Here is a 20,528-nt window from a genome sequence, read left to right on the forward strand (position 1 = left end):
AGCATGTTGGGGCGCCTGGGTGGCTGAGTCCGTTAAACGACCAACTCTCGATTTCAGCTCGGGTTATGATCTCACGGTTTGGGAGTTTGAGCCCAGGATCAGGCTCCGCACTGAGAGGGAGAGTGAGGAGACCGCTTGGGATTCTCTGTCTCTCCCTTTCTCTCTGCCCTTCCCCTGCTCGCATGTATGTGCTCTCTCTCTCTCTCTCTCTCAAAATAAATAGGGGTGCCTGGGTGGCTCAGTCGGTTGGGCGTCTGACTTCGGCTCAGGTCATGATCTCACAGTCAGTGGGTTCGAGCCCCACCTCGGGCTCTGTGCTGACAGCTCTGAGCCTGGAGCCTGCTTCTGATTCTGTGTCTCCCTCTCTCTCTGCCCCTCCCCCGTTCATGCTCTGTCTGTCTCTGTCTCAAAAATAAATAAATGTTAAAAAAAATTAATAATAAATAAATAAATAAGCAAGCTTTTTTTCCAACGTTTTTTTTTTTTTTTTTTTTTTTTATTTATTTTTGGGAGAGAGAGAGAGAGAGACAGAGCATGAATGGGGGAGGGGCAGAGAGAGAGAGGGAGACACAGAATCGGAAACAGGCTCCAGGCTCCGAGCCATCAGCCCAGAGCCTGACGCGGGGCTCGAACTCACGGACCGCGAGATCGTGACCTGGCTGAAGTCGGACGCTTAACCGACTGCGCCACCCAGGCGCCCCAACAAGCTTTAAAAAGAAAGAACGAAAGGGGCATGTTGCTAAGAGCCAGCCCCTCTCGTGGCCCGCCCCTGCTTCTCTCACTGGCTGTAGGAAACTCCAATACCTTTAGACGGTTGCTGAACCCACTAAGCTTCCATCAAAGTCTTAATGGCTGGGGTGTGAAGGTGCTGCTTTAAAGAATCATTGACGTCGCTGGCTTTAAGCAGCTTGTCTCTCACGTCCCCCTCACTTCCCTAAACCTTGGCGATGGCTGGGAAGGCGTGAAGCTGGGGACGCTTTGGGGTTCAGCTGTGCCCCTGTGAAGCTTCCTGGGTTCCAGGGCCACCTCCTGCCTGGCTAGCTCGGCAGCTGCTTATAAACTGGCTATTTATAGCTCCACCCCCCCCCCAGCCACGTCACGGCCCCCCACCCAGGCCACCAGTGAAGTCAGACCGATGGGGAAGGGGAAATGGGTTCCGAGCTGGAGTCTGTTTGCGGCTTATGGGTGCCTGTGCCATTTCCTGGGGGCCTTTGTTTCCTAGAAGAGCCAAGAACACCGAAGTGACAGCTACACCCACTTGCCTTTACCCCAGTGGGTCTTGGGGTGGAAGAGGTGGGAGAACGGGGCGCTGGGGACAGCGGGCACAAATGCGTGCCCTCTTCCTGGGCCTGGAACGCATGCGTGCCCGCCCCTTGCAGGCGTCCCAGCCTCTTGTGGCCCTGGGCTGTGGCCGTGGGCAACTCCACCGCGTCTCTCTCTGTGTACCCCCATCCAAGCGGACAAACTGCCCCCGCAAGACCGCCCACGGCCTCAGCCCCGGGAGACAGAGGCCCAGGGAGTCTCGGGGGCCCAGGCCAGGGAGGCACACGTGCAGTGGTGGCCTTCACTCCCACTCCGCCCCAGGGCTGAGGCCCCAAATAGCTTGGCGTCTATATTTAGAAGTTTGCTCAGCCGTGCCAGGGAACTATAAATATGGCCCAACTTAGCACTGCCTCCTAACTCCCCAGGCTGGGCCGGGCAGGGCTCTGCACCGGGAGCCCCCAGGCAGGTGTCTAGCCTGCAGGAGGAGACAAAGGGCCCATTGTCGGGCCTGCCCTGGTTTGGGGGGTCAGGGTCGGCCAGTGGCCTCCCACTTTCTTCCCTGGCTTCCTGGCTCCGGGACAGCTGTCTGGCCTCACAATAGCTGTGCCGCCCTCCCGGAGCCAGCAGCTGGGCTCATCCGCGTGGGGGCTGGCCCGGCCCCTTCCTCTGCCATTGTCTCCCAGGCAGGGGGCTTCCTGTTAGCCCCCCTCCACCCAGAGACCCCATCTGACCCCCTACCTCAGCACGAGCTTGGGCTTGCATGGGTGCTGGGCATAGGCAGGTAGCACGAGAAACCAGGAGGCAGGACGCTGGGGACGCTTGTCTCCCTCCCCACTGCAGCGAAGAGAAGGGGGAGCATCCTAACAGCCCAGCCGTTGTTCACGGAGCGTCCACTCCCAGCTACGCCCCTGCGATTATGACCCTCTCTTTTATGACCCTCACCTGCGCTTGGGCCAGGTTCCGACCATTTCACAGACGAGGAAACTGAGGCCCAGGGACATCACCTCCCCAAGACCACACGATCCAAAAGAGGAAGAGATCGGGTTTGTCCAGGACCTCTGATATGAGATGGGGGTGCCCTGTGGACTGTGCAAGTCAGTTCACCGCTCCGTGCCTCAGTTACCCTATCTGTCAAATGGAAATCACAGCACCTGCCTTCTAGGGCTATTGGGAAGAAAAGTGAGTTCAATCCCTGTAGCACGCTTAGGAGTGGGCCAGGTATACAGTAGGCGCTGGATGAGTGCCATCTTCCACCACCATGATTTGTTACTGCTGTAGCTATAATAATAAAAATATATATATAGACCACGATACGGTACAATACAATATAAAGAGTATTATTATTATTATTGGTTGAATAATCCTGGCTCGGCCACCTCCTAGCTGAGGAATCTCGTGCCGGTAGCCCAACTGTCCAGGGGCCAGTTCCCCATCTGACAAATAGGGACCCACGTCCCTGCCTCCCTGTTGTGGAACAGAGGTCACAAGATTGTCCGGGGGTCTGCCAAATAGGTCAGCGGGGCTGGAGCCTCAGGGCAGAGGGAAGGGGGAGAAACAACTTGAGGCCCCAGCAGGGGCCAGATCAGGAAGCCCGAAGGGGTTCTTCGTCAGTGGGGGGCAGCGACAGCGGCCTGTGTGGGGTGTTACTAAGTCTATGGGGTGCAGGCTCTGTGCCAGCACTGCAGAGACACAAACAGACCAAAGTCCTGCCCCTGAGCGGAGAGTCTAGTGGGGCCCAGACAGTAAATAAGGTAAGTAGGTATATTCCATGATGGGAGTTGGTGAGAATCGAGAAAATAGGGAGGAGGTGGGGTGCTGAGGACGGTAGGGGTTACATTTGGACTTGAGGGCTGGGTCAGGAAATTGAGCAAAAACATGGAGGGGAGGAGGGAGGGAGCCATGAGGTCATCTACGGTAAGAATGATCCAGGTTGCGGCAACAGTCCGTGCAAAGGCCCTGAGGTCAGACTGTGCCCGGTGTTTTCCATAAGGAAGGCTGCAGCAAGTGAGCAAGGTTAGAGCAGGAGGAGGTGAGGGTAGAGGGGTGACAGGGCAGATCATGCAGGAGGACTTGGGGTTTTACCAGTGACGTGGGAGCTACGGAGGGTTCTTGAGCAGAGGAGGGATGTGACCTGACTCGGGCATTCCCAGGTAGCTTCGGGCCACTGTGAGGGGGAACTGAGTGTAGGCAGGAGCCAGAACACCAAGGCCAGAGATGATGGGCCTAGACGAGGGTGGGGGCCAATGAGAAGGAGAGGTAGGAAGATTCTGGGTCTATCTGAAGGCAGGGCCACAGGATTTGCTGATGGGCCAGATTGTGGTGGCGGTGGTGGTAAGGATGTCCTCCTTCTTGACTTCCCCAATCTTGCAGCCGATATCTTGAAGTCTTTTCTCCTGTTACCCTGTTCTGTGAGGCCAGTTGGCAGGCATTTTAATCCCATTCACCAGACAAAACAACTGAGTCCCAGGGAGGTCAGACCTGCTCCAAGGTCCCAAGACACATACCAGGGAGGAAAAGCCCAAAGAATAGATGGTCCCTGAGGACGAGGATGGGTGTGGGGACAATACCTGCCACCTCCCCCAGGCAGGAACCCCCAAACCCCAGCTTCTCCAGATACCCAGCTGTCTGGCCTGCAGGCCTGTGGGGAGGTGATGTCCAGCCCTGAGGTTGGTTTCCAGATTCTGGGAAAAAGCCCCAGATCCACTCCAGACCTGGTCTGGCCCCCTCCCCTCCCAGCCTCCAGCCAGGTCCTCTTCTGCCTCCAAGCCCCTTGGGTGCCTGCCGCAGAAGCCTTCCCAGGCCCGACCCAAGACAAAGGGACAGTGGGGGAGGGGAGGGAGAGCGCTGGAAGGGGTTAATTCCTGGGGCGGAGGTGCTCCAGCATCTCTGGGATAATGCTTCTCTGCTTTCAGCCATTGGTGACCTTTTTTTTTTCCATGACCAACTATCCTTCCCTTTCGACCTATCCTGCACTTCCTATTTTCTTTAATCTTCGACACTTTTGCAGCCCTGAAACCATTCATTTAAAAAGGTAACTTGAGGGGCGCCTGGGTGGTTGGGTCCCTTGAGCGTCTGACTTTGGCTCAGGTTCGTGAGTTAGAACCCCACGTCAGGCTAGCTGCTGTCAGCAAAGAGCCTGCTCCGGATCCTCAGTCCCCCGAACCTGCCCCTCTCTCTGCCCCTCCCCTGCTCTCACTCTCTCTCAAAACGAAACATTAAAAAAAAAAAGGAAAGAAAAAAGAAACATTAAAAAGGAAACTTTAGATTGACATCCTAGTTGCAAAACCCTTTGGTTGGCCTCCAGGTGGATACTGCCCCCTCCCCCCCCCCTGCCCCCCCCCCAACCCCAGGGCCCCAGGGGCGCCAAGGTGTTAAAGACAAATTAGCACCCAGTAGAGACTTTCTTCTGGACCTCTGGAGCTCTGGCAGGGACCGGAGGGACTGGGCTGCCCGCATATGCGTCTCTGCTCAGCCTCTTTTTACCCCTGCCTCAGTCTCCCCCTCCGTAAATTAGGAATCATAGTCCCGCCTGCCTTGCAGGTGTTTTGCAAAGTGAATGAACTCAAATAGATGCATAGATAATTCTAGGAGAATCGGGCCTGGCTGAGATGAAGAAGCACTTTATAAATAATAGCGTTTTTAAAAAATTATTAGACGCCTCAAGAGACAAGCCAGTCATGTGACTTATTAGGAAAGAAAACAACTCTTCTATCTTGTGATTCCCTGTTGCTGCCCAGAAGCCCCTGAAATACAAGTTTCCCACCAAGGTAAGCGCTGGCCCAGAAAGGCCAGCTCTGGAAGCATGGAGGCCCCGAGGCTCTGCCGTTTCTCTTCTTGGTGCCAGCCTAGCACCCATGAAGGGCCCCTTCGGGCCTCTGCAGGTCCCGTGGGACTCTGGACTCTCTGGACCTCAGTTTCCTCACCTGGAAAACAGAGATGGGGGTTATGGTTGGCTTCGATGCGACACTGGGGACTCGGGCATGGCAAGGCAGCGAGCACAGGGCCATGCCCAACTCGGGAGCCCCAAGCTATTTCGAAGAGCCAGGGGGCCCTGGGCAAGACTCCCTCCCCGCTCCTGCCCACACGTCCCCACTTTCCCCTTGGATACGCCCAGCGCACACACACGGGGCCAGAGTTTGTCAGCCGCTCAAATGGTGGAAAAGCAGGCAGAGGATTTGCGGGCAGGTTGTGTGTGTGTGTGTGTGTGTGTGTGTGTCAGAGAGAGAGAGAGAGAGAGAGAGAGAGAGCCCGTGCAACGCCCCTGGGTCTGTGTTTTTACTGCATTTTCCTGTTGGCTTCCAGCTGCCCCGCCAGTTCCGGGGAGGGCCCTGGGCCAGCGGCTGTCCTCCCCCCCCCTTAATAAAGGCTGGGCCAGCCCCGGGACACCACGCAGCTGCCCAGCCTGGGGACACCAGCCTGCCCTGCCCATCCTCTGCTTCCCCCGGCCCCGGGTTCAGACCATGGGAGGCACCGGCCACAGCGTCTTTTTCCTCCTTTACGGTGAGAATTTGAGGACCCCCCTGGGAGGGACGAGGGGGGCTGCGGAAAGCACCCCTTGGAGCCTTGACACTCCCTTCACCGTGGAGAAAGGGAAGGTGTGGCTGGCAGCTCGGGGCGGGGGCGGGGGGGCCCGCGGCACAGGAAGAAGCCTCATGGCCAGGCGGGCACATGGAGAGAGGGGCTGGCAGTGCCCGGGCACCCCCCTGCCCTGGCAGAGACTCCCAAGGTGCTCTAGGACCCCCCACTCCCACTCAGAGGGATCTCTAAGCTCTGTCCCAGAGACACTTTGGAGGCTGCTCCTTAAGAGGAGAAACTGAGGCATGGGGAAAGGAAGGGGGCAAAAAGTAAGTGCTGGGGCCCTGTAGGCAACTGCTTTTAATATAGGGCATGGGCAGTGCTGGGGACCTGGGAGCCAGGACCCCTCTAATGCGGGGGGGGCACTCCCAACATGTCCCCCACTATCTCAGTGACAGGGGGAGCCCCAGAGACCCCATTCTTGCTCCCCCAGTCCCAGCCAGGACTCCCCCGTGAGTTGAATTTTGCCCGCTAGGGGTTTGAACTTGATTTTACTGTAGCGTCCTCCCACCCCCACCCTGCCTCTCTTCCCGCCCCACCCAGGGTGGCTTTAACGGTTATCGGCAGCTCGTTGCCTGAGCAACCAGGCAACAAAGAGAGTGAAGAGATGACACTGGGGGTGCCCAGACCAGAGCTTCCCTGGGCCACAGGGACAGGGGGGGTTCCCTGTGCTGGCCCAGGGTGCCAGGCGTGAGCTCAGGTCCTCCCCTAACACCCCTACCCCTGCTCTCCTCCAGAGCAAGGGACAGGAGTCTAAGTGGGACACAACTGATGGGGGGGGGGGGGTCACTGGGGCCACGCACAGAGCCCCTGAGCCTCACTTTCCACATCAGGAAAATGGGGTGAGTCTGGTCTTCACTTTACAGGGTTGAGTTAAGGACTGAGTGAGTTTGTGCCCAAACTATTCCTGGCAGGGAGTGGAGTTCACAGTTAAGAATTAAGCAAACAGTACTTTAGTTTTTTATTTTAATTTGTTATTATTTTCTTCTGGGTTGGACACTGGCGGGTCAGACGTACGGGCTGAGGGGTTTCCTTAGCGGGAGGGGCAAGAGAGTGACTCCCCCGGCCCCACCCCAGGGTCCCGAAGCAAGAATCGAATTGCATTGCCTGCAATGCAAACCAGATGGGACAGAGAGGGGATGACCAGCAGCTCCTCTCCCAGCTCCTGTTTGGGTGACTTCCAAGGCCCCAGATGGAGCCCGCCTGGCCCAGCAGCCTTGGTGGTTGGGAAGGAGCCCCGCCCAGGCCCCAGTGGAGGTTTTGGGGTGCAAAGGACCCCTCCACGCCAGGGTCTGGGAACTTGAGCTCAATCCCACCTTCCTTGGCCCCTCTTTTTCCACCAGATTCTTCCTGAGCTTTTTCTGGGCTCCAAGCCTCGTTTGTCCATCTATAGAATGGACGGAACCGGAACCTGCCAGGGCATTTCTGAGCATGACAGTGGCTACTTGGGGCTTTGGGAGCTGGGAACAGATCAGCCACGGCCCATACTGCCAGGGAGGGTCATTTTGTGGTCTGTCTTGCAAAGAGGAACTGGGTCCTGGCCGAGGGGGGAATTAGCCAAGCCCTGCGGCCAGAGAGGAGGAAGAGAGGAAGGAATCCTCGTTAGAGGGAGGGGAAGGGCATTCCAGCCTCAGTTTACTCTGACTCGAGGGCCCTGAGGCCGGGCGGGGGAGGGGGGGTGGGTCTCTGGCCCCACTTGGCCTAAGGGGTATCAAGTCTGGACACAGGAACTGAGGGGTCAGGGCACCTTCCCATCTGCACCCGCTACAGCCCTTCCAACTGTGCTCACAACGACGGACCCCAGAATTCCCCTAGGAGCCCCATCCAGGGGCAACACAATGTGACTCATCCCTTCCCCTCGGCCCAGGAAGTGACTCACGCCCTCCCTTCCTCCCTCCCTCCCCGTCTCCATCCCCCCACCCACCACCCCACTTTGGGTCTCCCTGGATAATCGGGGTCTCCCCAGCTTCGCCGGCATTCCTAGCCTGGCAGGGAGTGGGGGTCTCCCCCAGCCCTTCCCAGACCCCCACCTGCTGCTGAAGCACCCTCCGCCCTCCCTCCCTTCCAGTTTCCATTCACCCCCCTTTCTAGTTGTATCCCTATCTTGCTCTCAATCTCTCCATTTCTGTGTCTCTCTGTCCAATCTCTGCCATCTCAGTCTCTCTCTTTCCGTAAGTTCCTGATTTCTCTGTCCATCTCTTTCTGGCACAGCCTTAACTTCTGCCTGATTCTCTCCCTCCACCTGTCCTGTCCCCTTTCTCCCTGTCTCTCCCCCCGCCCCCTCTCCTTCTCTTCCCTCACGATCTCCTTGTCTCTCTCACTGGTGAACAAGGAGCTCCCTGTCTCTAGAGCCCCTGTTGACTTGAGGAGGACCCCCAAACACATGCCGTGGGAATAGGGTCCCCCTGAACAGCAGGAACGGCGGGAGACGAGCACCACCCCCCACACTGAGCCCACAGCGTCTTCCTGTGTGCAGGGAGCCTGGGGTGAAATGTCACCACTGGGTCCCAAGCTGGTTGTTGGGCTGACAGATGTGGGTGTGGTGTGCGTGCACCTGTGTCCCTGAGCCATCAGAGATTCGAACACCTGGTCCAACCCCTTCACTGGTATAGAAAGGAGTAACGATGGTAAACACTTGGACACACCAGGCAGTATCCACGAGCCTGATTCTCACACGCCTCCAAGAAATGCTGCCAATTAACATCCCCATTCTGCAGATGGGGAAACTGAGGCACCGAAAAGTGAGGCAACCGGAACAAGGTCTGGGATTCGAACCAAGGCCCCCTGTCGCCAACTGAACTGTTGCCGCAGCTGGGTCCCTTCCCCACCCTGTCTGAAACCCATCCCCAGACGACAGGTCGCAGACACTCTGGCCGTGGTTGCTGGAGTCCAGGGAGGGCTGCCCGCTCTCTCATTAGGCAATGGACAGAGCCCAAGCCTGGGAGCGCTCAGCAGCCCCCTGCCCTCAGATGTGTCACCCTCAGGCCCCCATCATTCCTTCCTTGCTCTGGGGTCCCCTCCCCAACCCCCCAACAACACACACCCTCTGTCTCTGTTCCAGTGCTGTGTGTCTTGTGGACCCTGTTCGAAGCTGAATCCCAGAAAACCAGTGGTGAGTCTGCGGCAAAGTCAGCCACAGCCACAGCCTGGGGAGGGGGCCCTGGACCCCCACAGCCCAGGCAGGAGAGGTCTGATGCAGGGGGAAGGCCAGGGCTGCCCCTCCCAGCAACCCCGACTTTGGAGATGATCCTGCCCTGCCCCCCCACCCCCCACACTCCCCAGCACCTGGCTCAGACCTCACCTTCCAACTGTGGTCACCATCCCCACAGACTGTGCTCGCTGGTGCCCCCTGAACTCCAGATGTGTCAACGCCACGGCCTGTCGCTGCTCTCCGGGGTTCACTTCTTTATCTGGGGACATCTTCACCAACCGCTTGGAGAATTGTGATGGTACAGGGGCCTGGGGTGGGGGGGTGGGGGGTGGGCCATGGAGATGGTGAGGCATAGCCCAGTGCCCATGGGAGATGTGAGTGGCAGTTGGGGTCTCCGCCTTTGGCCTTGGGACTCTTATCAAGGGCACAGAAAAGAGAAGGGAAAAGATATAAAGGTGGGAAATAAGAAGTGAACAAACTGGGGAGAGAGGAGCTGGGTCTCCAGGACCCCTGGAGTCTATGCTCCAGTTTGCCTCCTTCCAGGACTGGGAGGAAGATGCTGAGACGCCACCCACCCCGCATCTCAGCACTCCCTGCTGTGCTCAAATCCGGGCTGCCAGCCAGAGGGCAGAGAAGAGCAGAGCTGATTGAGTAGGCTTCAGGAACGGCTTGCTCCAGCTGCAGCCCAGCCTCTGCAGTAGAGCTCAAGAGTCTAATCGTTTCTTAAAAAACACTGACGAAGCGTTGGGCCCCATGCTGGGGAATCGGGCCGGGGGTAGGGATCTCTTCCCCACAGGAACTCATGCGTTTGGGAGGTGACCCTTTGTCCTGTTGTGTTTCAGACATCAATGAGTGTGGGCCACCCTTGGCAGTGTCCTGTGGAAAATTTGCAGACTGCCAGAACACAGAGGGGAGCTTCTACTGCGAATGCAGCCCCGGATACCAGCTTGCTTCTGGGGCAAAAACGTTCAGGAATGAGAATGAGAACACGTGTCAAGGTAAGAACCACCCCATACCTTCCATCTCCCCGTCTACAAGGTTTGGGGTGACCAGAGCCATTGCTAAAGCATCCCGGGGGTGGGATGAGTCGGGACAGGTATGTCTGTTCCTGGGCCACCAGCACAGAGAGGCGGGGTAGCGGGAGGGACAAGGGCCTGAATCCTGGCTTTGCCACTTGATAGCTGTGTGTGTGACCCTGGCCAGGATACTTATTCAGAAATCACCGTTAATGCGCAAGATGTGATATTATCGTGATTTTGTGTTAAGAAAAAAAAAAGAATCTCTAGTTTTTACAGATAAAAACAAAAGCAGCTTTGTCTTTTGTTAACTGGGGGACCTTGGACAAGTGATCCCGCCTCTCTGTGCCTCAGTTTACCCATCTGTAAAAAAAAAAAAAAGGGGTGTGTGTGTGTGACAATGGTGCTTACCTCATAGAATTGCCAGGAAGGGAGGCAGCAAAGCACAGAACAGTGGTGGCTGCTGGGTTTTATGATCTGATGCACCCTCTCCGGGATGGGCGTCCCCAGGGCCTGTGCCCAGGGTGGGCACTGAGACCCCACTGTAATCCCATCTCTTGCCGTGGTCTTGCGCAGTGAGGACACCGTTCAGGCCCAGAAGCCAGCCTCCGCGCATCACCAGGCTTTGCCCCCCCTTCCAGGGAGAACAGCAGGCAGCGGAAGGGGCTTTGGGCATCCTCAGGGGGCTGGGGGTGGGGGGCAGCAGTGGCCACAGGGGGTTAGTGTAGAATACAGAGAGAGGAGAGGAGAGGAGGAGAGCAGAAGTGAGGTGAGCACGGGGCAGAGCTGAGGGTCCAGAGGACTCTAAGGAGGGTCCAAGGCACCCCGCCCCCCCCCCCCCCCCCACCGCCAGCCACCGTGGAAAGAAGAGCCCACAGCCTTGGTCCCAGCCCCTTCCTGCCCTGCAAGCAGACAGAGGGCTGCAGAGCCTCCCTGGTGGGAGGGAAGGGGGCACCTGCACTTCCGTGGAGCCCAGCAATGCTGGTCCCGAGGGGCCCCTGTGGGTCAATCTTGTGGCCCAGACACGTGGCCTCGCCAGAGGACAGCGCGTGAAATGGAAATGGAAATGGAAAAAGGTCCCTCATTTCCAGGTGAATATAGCACGTTTGGGGAATGGAGAGCGGGCCGGGTTCCAACTCCCACTTGCCTCCCGGGCCAGATGCCCGTGTGCACCGAGCAACCTGCACAACTGCATATGTGGATCATGGATCCCACCCAGTGTGCCTGGACAGGCAATGCCACCCACCCACCGTCGTGGTGCTTGTGGTTATCGAGGGGCTGCATTGCTGTGTTACAACAGGCCAGGGCTGAGAGACGGGGACTCCGTCAGGCGGCTGGGTAGACACGTAACAAGAGAGGGGCGAGGGACCGCCACGGACCTCAAGCTGGGTGACAGGGAAGGGATAGTCTCCGCTGGTTTGGCCCAGGACCTGCCACCTGAAGACCTAGCTCTGTGAAGGGCTCAGCCTCTGTCGCAGCCGAGGACGCATCACCCATGTCGTGGCAGCGCGTCTGGCCACAGGCAGGGGAGACCCAGGCTGCTCCGCGGGCCCCTTGCCCCGCCCTCCCCAGGCATCAAAGGATGTCCTTGTCACCTACCTGGCGTCCCGCACCTCTCGGAACCCCCGGCTCAGACTCCTCCACAGAGGGTCACCTCTGGATGTTTGGATCGTACCCCCTGCCCCCCTGGCACCTATTTGCATAAACAAGAGGCAGGTGGCATTCGAGATAGTTCACAGGAGGTGCGTTCCAGGGCAAGATCTGTCCTCTTTGCCACCATCAGGAACTGCCCCGGCCAAGACCTGCCCCCACCAGAGCCCTCACGGGCTTGGCCATATCAGCAGCCCTCTCAGACCCTTGGCCATGATGGACCCAGGGACCCCATCCGGAACGACGGGAGGATGGAGATTTGAGAGCAGGCCCACAGCCCCTGGCCAGCCCTGCCCTAGCCAGCATCCTGCCTGGAGAAGGCCCCTCCTGATGCCCTGACCACCCCCACCCCTTCTCAACCACTGGGCCTTCCTCTATTTCGCCGCATAAGGCTCTGTCCCCACCCTCCCCAGTAACTTTGGTTCAGGGGCCTGAGGGCAGCCCGGCTGACCAGGACCCGGAGGATGTTGTGTCTGGGGTGGGCCAGGTGACAGCAACCCTCCCCCACCCCCCACCATTTGCACACTTGGAGAGTCAGGTGAACCAAGAGGCTCCCCCTCTGGACCAGATGACAAGGGAGACTGTCATCCAGGACCATTGCCCCAGGCCCAGCCCTCTCCTGAGGGACAGAAGATAGAGGCTGAGCCCCATTCGGCTGGGCCCAGTGTCTGCCCCCCTGGGGGGAGCCCAAGGGCCGAGAAGACACAATCATCTGCCATGCCTCACGCATCAGCACCTGCTCCCTTCTCCAGTCCTCGCCCGCTGCTGGCCTCCCTCAGACGTGGATCCTCACCCTCATGGGAAAAAGGCATCTTCACTGCCCCGAGGCCGCCCGACTGGACATCAGCAACACCGTCCACCCCAGCCTGGCGCCCACCGTCCATCCTTACTCTCCCTGCCCCTGCCCAAAAGCCTCGTCTTTTAAAGGCCTGGCTCGGGCGTGGGACCTGTCCATCTCCGTGGAGCTGGAGTCTCAGAGTTAGCGTGGATGGGAGCGTGCCGTCTGTCCCCTGAGGGTGACCGGGATTCCAAGGGGAATTCAGCCAGCAAGCGGCCACCCTGGCGGAGTCAGGGTGAAGGCCATGGCTGGGAGCCCTGACAGGTCCTGGTCTGGTGTGCAGCATTTCCCTGGCACTCGGCTCCCAGGAAGGCCCACCCTGGACTTGACCAAGTCCTCAGGCTGGGGACACAGGTGGTCATGCGTCCCTGCCCCAGCTGGGAACCACCCAGAGAGGCAGACGGGAGGACTCAGGCTGCTTCCTGCCACATCTGGACAATCCGAACATCTGGGCCACCATGCTTCGCCCCTAGGACGCCTCCATGTGAATTAGAAAAGGCACCCCCGCTCGCTGAGGAGGAGACGGCGGGGCCTTCCAGATGCTTCTATCCCAGGAAACAGCTGCAGGCAGGCCTCCAACACCCTCTCCTTCCCCCTGCAGGCATGGACAAGTGTCAGCTGAAACCCAGACTCTGTAAAGGCCGCAGCATCTGCATCAACACCCAGGGCAACTACACCTGCAGGTGCCCACCCGGCTTGGAGCTCAACCTGAGCGACCCGAACGTGTGCTCAGGTAGAGGCCCCGGAAGACTGTGAGGCTGCGCCAGAGCTGGGGCGGGGCCCAGGCGGACCCCGCAGCCCACGGAGGAGGGAGAAGAGCCTTGGGTTCCTGAAACACCAGGGCTTTGCTCTGCCCAAGGATCTGCCTCCCCAGATGGCCCACCACAGAGCAGGGAGGTAGCAGGGCCTTCCGGGCCTGGGGTTCCCTTGCGGAGCCCCTGGCCTCTGTGAGCATCCCCTGGTCTCGCCCCTTCTTCACCTGCCTCTTGGGAGCAGGGGGAGGGTGTCGCTTCCAGTTCCTGGAAAGGGAGCCTGGGCCAGAGCTGGGGAGGGAGTAGCTGAGAGTCCTTGGAAAGAAAGTCCGGTCCCCATGACTCAGTTTCCCCCCTGGTTTCACAGCCTGTAAACCGGGGACCATGGTCCCTGCCTCGCCCATCTTGCAGGGAGGCCATCATAAGGTGCACTGAGATTGAGGTTGAAGGTCACCAGGGGGCAGCACGTGCAATAACAGCAGGGTCCCTGATGCCGGGCAGTGAGAGGTGGGTGCCGCCAGTGGAGGGGACCCTGACCCTCTGGCTTTGTCCTCAGATGTGAATGAATGTACCTCGGGGCAAAACCCGTGCCACACCACCACCCACTGCCTCAACAACATTGGGAGCTATGAGTGCCGCTGCCGGCCTGGCTGGAAGCCCATTCCTGGGTCCCCCGATGGCCCAAACAACACCGTCTGTGAAGGTCCAGAGCTCAGATGCCACATCTTAGAGACCCACACTCAGAACAGCTGATTGCACGCGTATTCAGTGGCACCCACACCACCCAAGCAGAATGAATGCTGGCGGTGCCCTGCTGTGCCAAGCGTTAATTCTCTTGAGGCTCGATGGGAAAAGATCTGGGGGGGGGGGCGGGGATCCTGGGGAAGGAGCCGGGGTACTGAGGAGCAGGCTCCTTGGAGACCCCAGGCGACAGCTAATTACCAACTGGGACAAAGGTGTTTCAATAGTTCACAACCTGCACATCTGTACAGGGCTCATGTGCTATGTGTCAGGCTTCCCCACACTTCCCATAACTCCTGCATCACCAGGATGTGGGGTCGGCAGGGGACATCACCTCCAGCCAAGGTGGGAGGTACTAATATGGGGAAAGGGGGCGGGACACAGAAGGAGAAGGGCCTGAGTCCCACCTTTGTGTCCCCAGATGTGGACGAGTGCAGCTCCTGGCCGCCTGTGTGCCACAACTCCACCGTCTGCATCAACACCATGGGCTCATACAGGTCAGGTGCCGCTGCCGCCGTGGCTGGGAGCTCAAACCCGGATTCCAGAATAAGCAAATGAACACCACCTGTCAAGGTACCTGGTCTGACCTGACCCCAGCCGCCATCCCAACACACACAGACACTCTCACACCTAATAAATGGCTGTTTTATCGCCTGCAGAGATGTCCTTCCCTGCCTGGACCGAACCCCCTGGAATCAAGAGCCAGGTGGGTGGCCCCAGCAGGGACCAGGAGGCAGGAATCCCTCTGTGCCGCTCCGCCTAATTCCCCCAATTTCCCCCAAGCTCCCCCCCATCCCCCACCCCAACACACATACGCGAGGCTCTCTGACCCGCCCCTTCTCCTCTCTTCCCAGGGACTCTCCCACTTCTTTAAAAAGAGTCCAAGATCTGCGCAGAGACTTCAAGCCGGCCTTGGCTCAGGACACCATCGAGGTAAGAGCAAGCACTGGGGGGGGGGGGGGGGGGGGGGGGGGGGGAGGGGAGGGGGGGACCCATGGACAGCATGGGGGTGGCAGAGGGATGCTTCCGTGTGAGTGGAGACAGCCCAAGCAGGGGTTACACGAGCACAAACACAAACATATATACACCCCTTAAAACGCACACACGCACACTGGAGAGGCACAGAATGCCAACAGAATGCAGCAGTCAAGAGTTTCGCCTCCCTAGTTAGGCCACAAGGGCTCAAATCCCCTCCATACCCACCCCACCCTGCCCCCACCATTGCCACTTTCTGCTGTGTGACGTCAGACGAGTGAGTCCCCCTCTCTGGGCCTCATTCTCCTCGTCTGAAAATAGTGCCTGCTTTACACAGTTGGGTTTGAAGGTTTCTGTGAACTAAAAGAAGTAAAGCTCAAAGAAAGAACGGTGCCTGGCACACAGTGAGCATTATGTGTTAAGGTTTAGCCTATGTGCTAAGCTGGGGAGAAATATGTGAGCCCATGTCATTTTAAATTTTCCAGTAGTGGGGCGCCTGACTGGCTCAGTCAGAAGGGCGTGCAACTCTTGGTCTTGGGGTTGTGAGTTCAAGCTCCACGCTGGGTGTAGAGATGGCTATAAAATTTTTAAAAATTATATATGCTAACTAAATTGGATGTAAATTTAAAAAGTAAAATTAAATATATATATATATCAAAAAAATTTTTAATTAAAAAAGCAAACAAAAATAAAAATTTCCAGTAGCTACATTAAAATAAACAAAAGTAAACAAGTGAAATTGATGTGGAGATTGCATTTAACCCAGCAGATTCGAAATTATTCCCATTTCAACGTGGACCCAGATTTCGAGTGCTGGATAGCCATGTGTGGCTTGTGGCAATTCTGCTGGTCAGTGCAGGTGTAGAGCCTGGGAGGAAGCCCGTGCCTGTCCCCCAGGCAACCCCAGGTGGTTCTGCAGTGTGCCCCTAGGTAGAGGGGGGGTTGAAGTCAGGCAGCCCTTGCAGGGGCAGTGACCCACCAGCTGTCACCCATCCCCCCAGAACCTCATCACGTCAGTGGATGAGCTGCTGGAAGTCCCCAGTGACCTGGACGCCTTGGCCCCTGCCTGAAAGGCACAAGATGGCCACCTACCTCCTCTCTGAGCTTGAAAGAGTCCTGAGGACCTTGGCCAAGGCCATGCCTGGAGCCTCCTTCACCTACCATTCCCCTTCGAACACAGGTGAGACCTCGCCCTGCCCGGGGCCTCATCCGGCACCCAGAGCCCCCGATCACTGCCCCTCTCTTCTCAGAGCTGTCCCTGATGATCCAGGAGCAAGGGGACGGATACACCACCATAGGCCAGAGCCACGCACGGATGCTGCTGGACTGGGCTGTGGCAGCCGCAGCCACGGACTCAGGTAACGGCGGGGATCCAGAGGGGACTCCCGTGGGAAAGGGGAGGAGGAGCTGGGATGTGGCAAGGGTTGAGGTTCTAAATATACAACAACTGGAAACTGGCCTATTGCCAGATCCCAGGCATCATGGCGTCCTGGAGGGCTTGAATAGACATCCTGGGAGGGAGGATGAGGCGTGGGAGGAGGAAGGGCAGAAGGTAGTAGCCGGCCTGTCTACCCCCCAGACCCCACCGTGATGGGCATCTTCTCCAGCTGTAAAATGCAGAAATTGCTGGCCAACGCCTCCTTGGAGTTGGACCCCGAGACGAAAGCTAAGCTAAAAGATCTCCACCAAAGTCCTGTCCGTGGCGCCCAGTACGAGCTCCTCTCAGCCGTCAACTTGGTCTTTCTGAGCAACACAAACACCGAGCACCTTGACTCCCCGGTCACCTTTGCCTTCTCCCACCCTGTGAGTCCTCTGGTGGGGAGGAATCAGTCCTACTGCTCACTCCTTAGCCAGGGTCACAGGGGTTCCTCTGCAGCCTTCATTTCCCTACTCTGCTTCTTCCTCAAACGGACCTCAGGGCCTTTGCATTTGCTGTGCCCTCTGTGTGAGACACACCGTCTCCCACGTGACTCAGTCCTTTACCCAGTTCCAGTCTTTGTTCAAATGTCACCTCTTCCTTTAGGTCTTCCTTGACCTCCTCATTTAAAATTACAGTCTGTAATCATGCCCCACCTTCCCCTATGCTGTTTCTCTTTTCAAAAGCTCTTACTACCTTCTAACACACCATCTAGTTTCCTTATCAGGTTCATTATTTACATCGGTCTCCCCCACTGGCATGCCGAGCCCAAAAGGGCAGGGACTGGTGTCAGCCCTGTTCATTGTGTGCCAGACCAGGGGACACAGCAAAGGAGGCGCTCAGTAAATACCTGTCAAACGAAAAACAGCCCCCCTTGGGCTCAACCAAGCCCAGGACCCAAGAGTGGGCTCCAGGCTAACCTCTCCAACCATTCCCGCCTGCCTGCAGATGGAGACGCCCGGACCGCGACAGGGGCTGGTGTGTGCATTCTGGAAGAGTGACGACAGGGGCGGAGGGCACTGGAACACCACGGGCTGCTGGACCCGGGGCACCAGTAATAACAGCACCACGTGCCAGTGCAACCACCTGAGCAGCTTTGCCATCCTCATGGCCCACTATGACATAGAGGTGAGCAGCCCTCAAAAGCCCACAGGTGGCAAGCCTGGCTTAGGTGAGACAGACAGCTGGTTCTGTATGGTCACACAGCCCCAGTGGTCCCACCCCATGCCCCCCAGCCCCTTCCCTGGGACCCAGCAACTGCTCTGGCTAGCGCCCCTCTGACTGTCCGTCTGGAACCGGTGGTTAAATGATCGCTAAAAGCTCCAAAGGGAGTACAACGCTCTGTATGTGGCTTCAGAGATACACAGAGAAGCTGGGCCACGCGTTTAATTGAAATGGGCCAGGCAGAGTATGGAAGGCTCTGGTCCAAGCCAAAAGCTCGGGAAGGACAAAAAGGCGGGTTTCAACGAGTTGATAGAGGTGGCCAGGTGTAGGAGGGGTAGAACTTGAGATGAGCAAGGAGGGTCAGAGAGGTGGGACCCTTAGTGTTAGAAAGAAGAATGTGGCCTTGAGGCTTAGCGCGGGGAGGCCCATCAGGAGGAACTGGGATCCCTGGTGCATCCGTGGTTGTGTGCGTGCATTGCGCGGGGTGGTGGGTGTTTAGGAAGAGACACAAAGCAAGCCTGTTCAAGTGTTGAAGGCAGGGGATGTGGGGGGAGGCGAGTGCATGATCTCCAGAGACCTGGAGGGCAGGCCCCTGATGGGTCCGGGTGGTGGGGCCCGCAAGGAGGGCAGGAAGGGCTCAGGGCGCTGACGGAGCCCCACGCACCCCATCCTGCATCTAGGACCCGAAGCTGGCCCTGATCACCAAGGTGGGGCTAGCGCTGTCGCTAGTCTGCCTGCTGCTATGCATTCTCACCTTCCTGCTGGTGCGGCCCATCCAGGGCTCGCGCACCACCGTGCACCTGCATCTCTGCATCTGCCTCTTCGTGGGCTCCGCCATCTTCCTGGCGGGCATCGAGAACGAAGGCGTCCAGGTGAGGTCCGGGGCGGTGGGAACGTCTCACCTCCACCAGAACCCCAGGCCGGCGGGGCCCGGGAGGGGGCGAGCCCCGTCCAGTCCCGGGGCTGGGTGGCCACCGCCCGCTCCGCCCACGCGAGGTCCTCGGCACAACAGAGCTGTGGCCGCTCGTCCCCGCCCGCCCCGAGGGCCCTGGCGGGGCGCGGCTCCGCCCCGTACTGACGTCGCCCCGCCCCCGCCCCGCCCCCGCCCCGCCCCCGCCCCGCAGGTGGGGCTGCGCTGCCGCCTGGTGGCCGGACTGTTGCACTACTGCTTCCTGGCCGCTTTCTGCTGGATGAGCCTCGAGGGACTGGAGCTCTACTTCCTGGTGGTGCGCGTGTTCCACGGCCAGGGCCTGAGCAAGTGCTGGCTCTACCTGATCGGCTATGGGGTGCCCCTGCTCATCGTGGCCATCTCGGCAGCCGTCAGACACAAGCACTACGGCCGCTCCCGCTAGTGAGTGCAGCGGAGCCGTCCGATGGGAGGGCAGGGGACCACGGTCCTGGCCAGTGTCCTTCCCCTCTGCGGAGCTGACATGACCCTCCCTTCCCACCCAGTTGCTGGTTGAACCCAGAAGATGGCTTCCTCTGGAGCTTCCTGGGACCTGTGATCTTCATCGTTCTGGTAGCTGCCCCCACCCCACACCTGAGGAGCGCAGCCACACTGGGCCAGCTCTCCCCGCACCCCCCCCCCCCCCCCCCCGCACCCTGCCCCCACAGTCCCAGGGATTCCCCCTAATGCCAGTTCTACCTTCCCCCCAACCCAGTTCAATGCTGTCATCTTCGTGATTACTGTCTGGAAACTCACGCAGAAGTTTTCTGAGATCAACCCAGACATGAAGAAACTTAAGAAGGCCAGGTGAGAGTGGAGGGCAGGGAAGGGGCTGGCAGGGAGCAGAGGGTGTGCGAGGGGGGCCTCCCCCACTGCAACGCTGTCCTCTCCCCAGGGTGCTGACCATCACGGCTGTCGCTCAGCTCTTTCTGCTGGGCAGCACCTGGGTCTTCGGCCTGCTCCTCTTTAACCCACACAACTGTGTGCTGACCTACACCTTCACCATCCTCAACTGCCTGCAAGGCTTCTTCCTCTTCATCTTCCACTGCCTGCTCAACAAGAAGGTGGGCTGTGGCTGGGCTGGGGGGGGGGTGCGGTGCGCCAGGCCCCCCTGCCTGGGGCCTGCCCCTTCCCTAACCTGGCTCCCCGGGCCCCACAGGTGAGGGAGGAGTACCGGAAGTGGGGCGGCTGGGTCACCGGGAACAGGTACTCGGAGTTCACCACCTCCTCATCCAACCAGACTCAGGTAAGGGCCGAGCCTGGGGTAGGGGTGCTGGGCCAGAGGGCACCCAGCCCGGGCTCTGTGCTCACAGTGTACTTTTCTTACCAGGCCCACAGGCCTTCGGAGTCTGGCATGTGACAGCGCGGCTCCCACCAGACCAGGAGGTCCTGTGGCCTCAGCAGCTTTTGCACGTGTTGAAAGACGGTCCCCTCCTCTCTCGCCCCTCTGCTCCCTCCGCCAGCCTGCCTCGGCCCCCATGTGCACCACAGAAAGCAGGGGGCAGCAGCTGTAGTCTGGCACCAAAGCCCAGGAAGCCCAGAACACCCAGCCCGGTGGAGAGTTGGACCCGCCGGGCCTGCTTCTGCTGCCTCCCTGCCCCACCCCAGCCAGGACCCAGGGTGAGGGCAGGAGTCCGGCCCAGGGCCGCAGTGCCTTTCCCGGCTACCCCAGGCCTGTCAGACTGAGGACGCTGTGCCCAGCCAGGCCCTTTCCCCTCGTCTGTTTTTGCTACAGAACAAGAGGCCAGGGTGCTGGGGCTCTAGCTCCCCGTTAAGCTAAGACTGAGGCCAGGGGTGGGGGAAAAGCAGGGCCCCTCCCAGCCCCACTGCCTGAGGCTCACGGTACAGAAGCCCATCTGCTCCTGGAGGCAGAAGGCTCTCACTTGTTTGGAAAGTTGTGAATGTTGTATGTTGTTGTTTTTAATCTGTGTAAACTTTTCAACATCGACACATAAAATTAAACGTCCTACTGATAAAGAAAATTGCTGTGGAGCTCCCTGGCCAGGCCTGCTACACCCACGAAAAGCTGAGAGCCGAGCA

The 20,528-nt window shown here is 58.7% G+C and overlaps 1 protein-coding gene across 1 annotated transcript; it reads left to right on the forward strand.

Moving 5' to 3' along the window:
- Positions 1-5,607: 5,607 nt before the first annotated feature.
- On the forward strand, positions 5,608-20,470 carry ADGRE5 (adhesion G protein-coupled receptor E5). Its single transcript, XM_053897224.1, is given in 23 exon segments — positions 5,608-5,763; positions 8,900-8,950; positions 9,168-9,287; positions 9,832-9,987; positions 13,095-13,226; positions 13,802-13,948; positions 14,408-14,481; positions 14,484-14,559; positions 14,646-14,692; positions 14,841-14,864; positions 14,866-14,919; positions 15,963-16,025; positions 16,027-16,141; positions 16,212-16,319; positions 16,541-16,764; positions 17,327-17,506; positions 18,223-18,414; positions 18,667-18,893; positions 18,995-19,061; positions 19,204-19,295; positions 19,384-19,552; positions 19,648-19,734; positions 19,819-20,470. Coding segments are annotated over 23 exon segments (2,475 nt in total). The 5' UTR covers positions 5,608-5,723; the 3' UTR covers positions 19,849-20,470.
- Positions 20,471-20,528: the final 58 nt, after the last annotated feature.

Source organism: Panthera pardus, unplaced genomic scaffold (assembly GCF_024362965.1).
Source record: "Panthera pardus isolate Hobbes unplaced genomic scaffold, ASM2436296v1 HiC_scaffold_8, whole genome shotgun sequence".
Lineage (NCBI taxonomy): Eukaryota > Metazoa > Chordata > Mammalia > Carnivora > Felidae > Panthera > Panthera pardus.